Source organism: Mesocricetus auratus, unplaced genomic scaffold (assembly GCF_017639785.1).
Source record: "Mesocricetus auratus isolate SY011 unplaced genomic scaffold, BCM_Maur_2.0 Super-Scaffold_100013, whole genome shotgun sequence".
Lineage (NCBI taxonomy): Eukaryota > Metazoa > Chordata > Mammalia > Rodentia > Cricetidae > Mesocricetus > Mesocricetus auratus.
In genome coordinates, this window is record NW_024429196.1 from 49,934,460 (window position 1) to 49,944,945 (window position 10,486).

At 36.3% G+C, this 10,486-nt stretch overlaps 1 protein-coding gene across 1 annotated transcript; it reads left to right on the forward strand.

Moving 5' to 3' along the window:
• The first annotated feature begins 352 nt into the window (after positions 1–352).
• On the forward strand, positions 353–9,309 carry LOC101844882 (prolactin-2C3-like). Its single transcript, XM_005066273.1, has 5 exons — positions 353–383; positions 2,590–2,762; positions 6,933–7,040; positions 8,098–8,277; positions 9,124–9,309. The coding sequence occupies exons 1-5, from the start codon at positions 353–355 to the stop codon at positions 9,307–9,309; spliced, it is 678 nt and encodes a 225-aa protein (XP_005066330.1).
• The last annotated feature ends 1,177 nt before the right edge of the window (positions 9,310–10,486 follow it).

Below are 10,486 nucleotides of genomic sequence, written 5' to 3' on the forward strand. Positions count from 1 at the left end.
GAATCAAAAGAATTATCAGACAGACAAAAGGATGTAATAAGAAATTTGCATCACTTCACGGCTCTGGTGATTTACAACATAACTTTAACTAGTCATGACTTAAAATTGAGGGAAATAATACCCATATACCTAAGTTAATCTTTGTTGCATTGAGGCTATTAGCTAATGATGGGTGAGAGTAATGGTATCCTCAACTTGGATTCCAGACATTGCTTCTTCCTGCCCCCTAGCAGTGTGTGGCCTTGGGGATGATGTGCTGCACTATATAGGAGGTGGAAAGTTAACTGGAGCCAGAACTTAGGAGGAACAGCTTTCCTGATCAGCGGCAAAGCTGTGGTGGGACTCAGCAGAGATGCAGCTGTGTTTGACTCAACCACATTCCTGTAAGTAGCTTTTCTCCAGACTTCCGCCAGTTGACCTTAATCATTGCATTATTGTACAAAGCTGGTTTGGACAAGTTACTTGTTATGGTGTTATTTTCCCCATATATGAAGTGAATAGATTTTGTTAATATCTGACCCATGGAAGTAAAACAGGAAAAGTTTAGAACAACGTTCTAATCATTTCTCTAGATAGTAGCTATACATCACCTCTTAATTCAGTGGTTCTTGGAGGGGAGCCTTCCTTCCCAGTGGTCATACAGCAGTGTCTAGAGATGTTTAGCATCATCATGGTTGAACTAAGGTGGAAAAGAGGCATGTTATGAGTGTCTATTGGTTGGAAATTGTATGTCTACGCAACTCCAGATGACAAATAACGTTCCAGAGCATGGAATTATCAATTTCACAAAGTTAAAATTTCAGAAATTGAGACTTATAACTGTAATGAATATAGGTAGAATTTATAACAATTACAGAAGGAAAAAGTAATCTAAACTATTCTGATGTCTCTCTTATGAGTTGCTTGACTAGATGTTGTATTCGTAGCTTATCCTGGATAACAAATATACATTTATACACCCTTAAAAAGATCATTCAAGAAAAACACTTTTTCAGCATGCATAAAAGCTGTGCCAGTTTATAGAAGACCAAATACTAGAACAGAAAGGGGAATTGGAAACACAATCCTCTACCCCTGAAGCTATTGGAAATTGTTGGGAGGGGATAAGTTCTTTTGTCAATGTGCAGGCCCTCGTAATTTGAGCACACTCTAGTAGAAGACTATACTTCAAAGAATATTTGGGTATCACAAATGGGTATTAAATGTTTTGTTTTTGTTTTTCTAATTACAAAAAAGTTGTGTGAGAAAGTTGTGTGGACCTAGGAAGAGCTGCAGAATGTGAAATGAACATCAAAATACATAAAAATTATTAAAGAAAAGGGGGTACAATTGTTTTTATTTCCACTTATTTACAATTATATTGTATGAAGTAGCAAAACAAAATCATTAGCTCCTGTTAGGTTTTTAAAATCCTATAAGTGATAAAGGAGATAGTACCTTGTGTGTATGTGTGTGTGTGTGTGTGTGCGCGCATGCGTGTGTGTGTGTGTCAGTGTGTGTGATATTTTTGCTTTTATTTTAAAAGGTGCCTGATTGTCTTGTATACTACAGAATATTTTGATATTTTTACTTAAGTATTAAAGTTAAGATATTTCCATGAATAAAATTTACCAATTCCCTAATTTTCAGTTGCATATTTCCAAAAGATTTTGTTTGCAAGAAGTTTTTTTTAAACTAGTGTCACCAAAAGTGATATAATTTTATTTGTAATAAATAAATGCTGATTTAGCATATTGAAACTTTCAAATATTGGTATGTCCATCATTCAAACGTAAATTGATAATGATACCAATCTTGGTCATTATTAAAAATGTTAAAGTTTTGTGTTATACAAAGTAGGAAAATATTGACAAAGGAGGAAACATGACATTATGGTGCTGACTTATTATGTTAGTTTGTGGCATAACTCTACATTGTCAGTGTTAGTAAACAATTCTGTCTTTTTTCCCATCTAGCTTGAAGTAAAGCTAATACACTGAACTTCCTTGTTACAGTGGCACCCCAAAACTGATATTAGACAAATTTAGGGCCTTGCTCAGGGGTTAATAGCCATTGCTGCTATTGACTAAGACATTTTCTTGGTTCTCAGTACCCCATGGCTTCTCACTATACGCACCTCTAATTCTCAGAGATGCCTTTGTCTGGCATGTACACACACATATGTATGTGTAACCCAAACACTGCTATGCATAAAATAAAATAAATATACTTTTAAATGCTACAAACTCATGACTTAACTCTTATTACAGAAAATCAATAGAAATTCACTAGACATAAAATTATCTGAAAAGAAAGACTTGAACATCCTACCTTGACTTAAATTAAGCTCCAAATATTTTTATAATGCAGAATACCCTTGGGCATAATTTTTAAAGTGTAAAAAGGACATTCATGATTCAAAATAAGAATCTGTGAAAATATGATTGCTAAGATTAGTTTTCCCACTGGAAGTTATCTATTCTCCTACCATGTTAAAAACAGTGTCTTCATAGGAGGCCACTTTGATCATATAAGGCTTCCCTTGACAAGACAACTTTTGATAACACCACAGGAATACGTCTCAGAGTGTCTCCTCTTCTTCTTTAACAGGGACACTGCTCCTACTACTGTCCAACCTGCTCCTGTGGGACAATGTGGCATCAGTACCAATGTGTGCAATGAGGAATGGTCGCTGCTTTGTGTCCTTGAAAGACATGTTTCATATAGCAGGCAGTTTGGCTCGTGAAATCAGTCAAGAAGTTACAGGAATGGTCAATGAGTTTGTAAGTACCCCCACTGACTTCTGGCTTCTTAACCAATCAATCCTCCATCACAATGGTTGTGATACTTTATAGCCTGAAGCAAAACACACCATGATCTAAATCTCAAGCAAGCATTCTTTCTTAAAGGATAAGAATACAGCAGCTACCAAAGTGTGTAGCCAGTAAGAGGGCAGTTGCACAAAATGTTGCTGAAACACTATTATTTTAATGTTTATCTACAGTTAACATTCATTTTGATTAACTACTATGACCTAAAGATGTGCAAGGCATAGCAAAAGAAATGTTTCTTTTTTCCTTTATCTAGTGGGCTATCCGTCACTCCTAACTTTCATTTATTTATTTACTTGTCTGTTTTATCTTTTAATGAAGATAGATGTTTTTTACTCACATACTATTTCCTCTCCCTCTATTCCTTCTAGAGCCTCCGCATGTCCCCTACTCTGAATACACTCCCTTTGTGTCTCTCATTAGAAAAATAACAGGCTCCTTGGGGATAGTAAAAAAAATAAAATAAGCTAAAGCAAAATTAGTACATCAGAACAAATAAAAGAACTCAAGAGAAGGCACAATAAAACCAAGACCCACTTGTTCAAACATTCAGGAATCCCATAAAAACATAAAACTAGAAGCCATAAGATATACACAAATGATCTGATGCAGACCTAAGCAGGCCCTGTGAACACTGCCTCAGTCTCTGTGAGTTCATATGTGTGCAAATTATCTTGATGTAAAGGACCTTGGTTTCTTGATGTCTTTCTTCCCCTTTGGCTCTTAGATTATTTTTATCTCCTCTTCTTCAGGGTTCCCTGACCTTTGAGTAGAGGAATTTGATAGAAAATTTTCATTTAGAGCTTAGTGGCTCAAGGTCTCTTGCTCTCTACATAATGTTTGGCTGTGGCTTTCTTTATTTTTGTTTCTGCAGGAGGAGGCATCTCTGATGATGGCTAAATGAGACACTGATCTAAGAGTGTAGAAGAATGTCATTAGGAGTCATTTTATTTTTACAGTTTTCCTTCATTTCATTGTTTTTGTTTTTAGAAAGTAGCATTGAGTTCTACCCTAGATCTAGTTTCAGGTTCTTGGTCACCCATGCAGTGTTAGGTATGGTTTTGACTTCTCACGGGGTGGGATCTTAAGTCAAATCAGGTATTGCTTGTTTACTTCCACAAGTTTTGTACCATTGTTGCTGTAGGACATGTTACAGGAAGGATTTGATTTTATATCAAAGAGATTGTGGCTGGGCTGGTCTTTATGTTTCTTTTTTGGTAGTGTACAGAGTACCTTCCTGTTCCAAAGATATTAGAACACAGGAGTAATGGTTTATGGAGGGACTAACTCAACTTATCCATGTTCAATGAAATCTATAGGTGTTTTCTTTAGCAATGGGGCCTTGACATTAGTTTATGGGAAGCAAATTATACAGCCTAGGTTGTTTGGTGGTTTCTAACTCCTTTGGCCTACAACTCAATTAGATTTAACCAAATACTTGTACAAATTTCATTTGGTGACAAGAGGTGACCAAATGGGGATCTGTCTCCAGTATTGGAAGTTTTCTTTTATATCAACTTAACATATATATTTAGGAAGCTTATACAGTATAGGTTTTTATACTACTCTTAAATAGCATTTAATTTTAGCTATCTCTTCCCATATTCCCTTTCTTTCCCCTTCTCTTTCCCTCCCCACTTGATTCTACCATTCTAGCCCCTCCTCTTCTATTGAACAATACAGACTTGTAATAAAGGAAACTGCATTGCAGTGACTTGTAAGAAGCAAACAGAGTTAAAGACACTGGGGCAAAGTCAAGAAGATCAGGAAAATTAATAATTGCTCTTCATAGTCCAGAATGTTATGAGCTATCTTTTTATTTAGATTAGAAGCAATCTTAGTTTACATATCAATCCTAGTCCCATCCTCCCATGCCCCTCACAAAACCCCTATCCCACCCTCTTTTAGCTCCCCAGGGAGGGTGAGGCCTTCCATGGGGGATAACCAAAGTCTGTCACATCATTTGCAGCAGGACCTAGGCCCTCCCCCATATGTCTTGGATAAGAGAGTACTCTTTTATGGGGAATGGGCTCCCAAAGTCCACCCATAAGCTAGGGATAAATACTGATCCACTACAGAGGCCCCATAAACAACCCAGGCCTCCTAACTGACACCCATGTTCAGGGGATCTATTTCAGTCCTATGCTAGTTTCACAGCTGTCAGTCTTGGGACCATGAGCTCCCCCTTGTTCAGGACAGCTGTTTCTGTGAGTTTCCCCAGCCTGGTCTTGAGCCCTTTTCTCGTCTTTCTTCTTTCTCTCTGTAAAGTGGATTACAGGAGTTCAGCTCAGAGCTTAGATGTGGTGTCTGCTTCTGCTTCCATCAGCTACTGGGTGAAGTCTCTAGGATGTCATATAAGGTAGTCATCAATCTCATTATAGGAGAAGGGCATTTAAGATAGCCTCTCCACTATTGTTTAGATTCTTAGTTGGGGTCATCCTTGTAGATCACTGGATACTTTCTTAGTGCCAGAGAGTCTCTATAGTTCATTATGAACTATTTTTAATGAATTAAATATACTTGATTTATTAACAAGGAGGTATGGCATATATATATGCAGAACAATTGATGAAGGCATTTTGATAGCTATATGTTAGATGTTCTACCTCAGTCAATGAAGTCACAACCAATGCCTTCTTCACACCAATGAGCTGTGAGAAATCAGCTCAATGCTTGCAAAGCCTATTATTCCTATTACTCATTTTACATGCTATTATTTCTGTCATTTACATTTCATGATAGGGGTCATCACCAAGATTGTCTTAAGTATATTTTGAAACTATCAATAATTCTCTAATTGTAGTTTTAAGTAATAGATACTACAAATAATAAAGAGTAGGGGTACATATAACAAATAATTAAATGTTGATTAATATACAAAAGCAAAATAACTTTCCATTTCAGTTGACTCATGGCTTATGTTTCCTAGTACATTCTGTGCAGTGTTTAAGACTAATTTTGTCACAACCAACAACAGTATTCTGCATTCCTAATGAACTAGGTGAAATAATCTTGTGTAGGTGCCAAGGTATTTAAGAAATATTGTACAAATTGTGGCATGGCATTTTTTACAAGTGGCACATAAAGCAATGGTGATTAGGAGCATGGTTAATTTTAACATCTGCTTGACAAATCACAGTGTCTAGAAAGGACTGCAAATAGTGAAGACGATTTGAGAAATTTTATGAATTTAAACTGACACTACAGATAAAACTTAAAATGTTAAAAATTTTCCCCATGGATGAGTCCCTAATTTACTATACAATACCTAATAATCATCCCTGCAACAATATATACACAGGTAACACTAAACAATGAGTGTGTGTGTGTGTGAGCATGCGTGTAGACATAACACAATAATGATCAAATAAAAATATGCCAAGAAAGGACTGATGACCAAAGGGGTTAAGACTGGGCTGGTTTAACCCCAAGAAACAGCTGACCTGACAAGGGTTAGCTCTTGAATCCCAGACTGATGCATGGGGAATCCAGCATGGGACTGATAATGACCCTCTGAATGTGGGTGTCAGTGAGGAGGCCTAGGTAGTCTATTGAGCCTTGGGTAGTAGATCAGTATTTATCCGGGGTATACAAATGGACTTTTGACTCCCATCCAACAGTGAGAGATGCACTCTCACCCTGAACTCTTGGGGAAGGGTCTAGGCCCTGCCCTGGATGAAATGACAGACTATGGACACCCCCATGGAGGGCCTCCCTGGGGAAATGAGGGGATATTGGGGGAGTTGGGGGGGAGGGTACGGGTGGAGGGGAGGGAAACGGAGAGGGACCTGGAATTGACATGTGAAGCAACCTTGTTTCTAATTTAAATTTAAATTTAAAAATAAAAAATATATTAAAAATAAATAAATAAATAAAAATATGCCAAGAATTAAGAGTAAGAGGGGAATGATAGGAAGAGTTAGAGAGAGGGGACACGGGAGGGGTTGGAGAGAAGAAAAGGAAGTGGAAGACATGTAATTATATTTTAATTAAAATAGTTCTCAAGCTCATTTATTTAATATATTACTTTCAGTTTTTAGTACTTATTTTAAATGCATTAGACTTGTGCTCATTTATTCTTTTCACAATTTCAACTCTCAACTGAGTATTTTGTCAATTCAGAAAAACCACTATGCTAAAGTCCATGGGCTCCAGAACACAGCCCTCACCAGCTGCCACACGTCTTCCCTCCGCATTCCAGAGAACAAGAGGCAAGCCATGAAAACAAATGTGAGTCCTCACTCCATGTATTTCTAACTAAATCTATTGAAACAGTACACTGGATATACTATACAGTATACTGTAAAAAAGTATTGTAATAGACATGATAATCATATCTACGGGAAAATGGAAAAAATATACAAGAAAGGAAAAATACAGGGTACAGTTGATGAACTGTAGGTAGAGTCTGGCAAGTAATATTTTCATATATATGAGTATAAATTGTCCATTTTGAGGTCCTTTTGGGACTCTTCATATTATTCTGCAAGGGTTTTTAAACAGCCATTGACATTCAAGTATAAAGATGTATTGATGCAGACATAGACAATGCCAATACAGTTGTACTTTTATCCTACGTTAGTAATGGACCCTGTGTTTACAAACCAGTTCACCATCGTTTCTTGGCTTCTAATTATCTTCTGTTTCAGTTTCTGTTTCTAATTTTGCGTGGATTCCTAATAATTCTTACCTGTGTCATGCCTAAAAATCAGCTAAAGGAAAGAGTACAATAGATACTGTGTGGTATTCAGTAAATGTGCAGCCATACAACTGTGTGATTACAAGTCTACACTCATGGCTCCTCTAATTCATTATTTTTATTATCTCACTTCTGACTTCCTACATAAATCATCACAATATGATTTAGATTAAATATTATAATACATATAGCCTTATACGTCTTCACAATTGGAATATGTCCTCTGTGTTCCACTTAATGGTAAAAACATTCTGTATCTTTCTAATTCTTATTAAAATCAAAGTGAAATAATGAAGGAAAGTGAAAAAAGTCAAAGTGAAGAAAGAGATTCTATTTCATGAAAGTCAACACTTCTCTAAAATCTTTGTAAGGCACTGTACTGGCATCTCTGAATTTAATTTACTCTAAAATTCTATATCACAAAGGGATTTTACACTTCTATAGTTGGTATCATCTACAAAAGGTTGTTTGAAATACGTGTTTAAATAGCAAAGGGGAGGGTTATCTCACTCTTTTGAAAAAAATTGTGTGTATCTAACTATTTTACTATGATTATTCTAATGTAAATAATCAAATGTGATTACTTAGTATGAAGTCTTATTGAAATCGGTGGCCACTATTTTGGGTGCTTGGGAAAATCCAATGCAACACCTAGTGAAAGAACTATCTACCTTGAAAGAAGTCCCTGCTGATGTCATCTCCAAAGCCAAAACCATTAAGGAAAAGGATTCTGGACTGTTTGAGGGGGTTAAGACCCTTTACAACCTGGTGAGTTGTTCCCATACACTTCTCTTTGCCTTTCTTCTCATAAATTATGTGACAATAGCAAGGATAACTGAGATTTTGATTTGCAAAAATAAAAATAATGACATAAATTTAAAAATTAATATAAAAACAGACAAATATTTTGACATAAACGTATCTAAAAGGCATGCTATTAAGTGGCTGCTGACAATTCCAACCTTCTGTGGTGAGTTTTATTCAGATACTCATATACCATGGCTCTCAAAAGAAAAAAACCATAGTACTCCTCATTTTAATTTGGACAGTAGCATTTCTGTCCAAAAGACAGATACTTAAGTACCTTAGCATGTATTTAGCATTATCATCCCTTGACAATTTGCATCTTAAGCCATCAATCATAAAAATTGTTGCATCTCAAGTAAGGATATACACATTATATAAAATCAATTTGAATTAAAATAAAATGGATTTTGTTAGAAAAAACAAACTTTTAATAACTGAAAATGGCAATATTTCAATACCAGGACATTAAAAAATACAGGAAAAATCAGGGACTGTTGAGGACATGGAACTTTCCTTAAATGATTTGATAGATATTTATTCTTTCAGTGTCCTTTCCTCAAATCCCTTTCTAAAATCAGGTAACTTACTTATTTTCCATCCTTCGACTTCTGTAAGAATGTAATTTATCAGATAGAAATTGCAAGCACCAAATCTTGCTATTTACCTGGTCCAATATCAATGAAGATTCATGAATTTAACTGTTTTGGCAATTCTAACTTTTTATAAATCTTCACTAAGAATTTAGATGGGATATGCACCAAAAGTACTTAAATATAATTGATAGTTGATTATGCTTTTGGTGATCAGGTTGGAAATGGAAAAACAGAGAACTACCCTGCCTGGTCTGGACTGCCATCCTTGCGGTCAGACAATGAAGATGCTCGAATTTTGGCTTTGTATGACATGATCAGCTGCCTAAACCGTGACTCTAAGAAGATTGATATTTATCTAAACATCTTGAAGTGCAAAATTTCCCAACTGGAAAAGTGCTAAGCCTCCTTCCATCTGATCTGATTCTGAAATATGTGGCATCCTTCAAACTTTTTAGCTTTTGAATTTTGCTATTGTTGTCTAATTTAAAATAAAAAGTGGCAGTTTCCTTTGTACCAGGTTTCTACCTGATACCAAATATCACCCATATCAAAACATCTCTTTCAGTATTCTCCCCCTCCATCCAGTCCCTAACTTGATTCCTCATATTACCTTCTCCACCTGCTCCACTAAGCTGCAAGGATTAACACAGCTAAAAGTCCTAGCAATAGTGGACAGGTACTCTGAGTTGACCCTCTCCTGTAATCAGATTGGTGAGTACTCCAATTGTCATCAGAGTCTTCATCCAGTGACTAATGTGAACAGATCAGAGATTCACAACCTAGCATTGGACTGGACTTGGAAAATCCTATTGTAGAGAGGGAGGGAAGATTGTAAGAGCCATTGGGGTCAAGGTCATCTAAAAGGAACCCACAGAATCAACTATTCTGGGATCATAGATCCCAGAGTCTAGACCAACAATTAGGGACCCCGCATGGAACCAACCTAGGCCTTCCACATATGTGCAACAGTTGTGGTACTTTGTCTATTTGGGGACTCCTAACAGTGGGATCAGAGTCTGTACCTAATGCTTGGCTGGTTTGGGGAAACATATTCTTAAAGTTGGATTGCCTTTCCCAGCCTTAATGCAAAGGGAGGAGTTTAGCCCTGCCTCAAGTTGATATGCCATGCTTTGTTGCCCATGGGTAGCCTGTACGTTTCGAACAGAAACAGAAGTGGAATGATTGGGAGGAGAGGAGGGAAGGGAAACAGTGATCAGAATGTAAAATAAAAATGAATACATTCAATAAAAATAGAAAGTGGCTCTATTTGTTTAAAAATCTCAATGGTGAATTGGTCAAATTTTCTATTAGTGATTTAATGTAACATTTTATCCATACTAAACATATTTCAATCAAACATTTGCAAGCAATGGAAGATAGACATGCAACTGACACATTTCATAACTAATTTAGTAATTGAGAATTTCTATTGCTTGTCAAATTGTAAGAATCAAGATGTAGTGTTTTTAGGAATCTTCCTGGTGAGCCTATAAAACTTTGAGTATTTGGGATCATTAACAAAAGTCAGACACTTCTGATCACACAGCATACAGTTATGAAAGACAATATGATTATGA

Bases quoted from the DNA above. Each gene is read 5' to 3' on its own strand.
- LOC101844882 (XM_005066273.1), top strand. From the start codon at position 353: ATGCAGCTGTGTTTGACTCAACCACATTCCT. The intron at 2,763-6,932 runs GTAAGTACCCCC...TTGTCAATTCAG, and splicing joins CAGGAATGGTCAATGAGTTT to AAAAACCACTATGCTAAAGT. The intron at 8,278-9,123 runs GTGAGTTGTTCC...TTTGGTGATCAG, and splicing joins TTAAGACCCTTTACAACCTG to GTTGGAAATGGAAAAACAGA.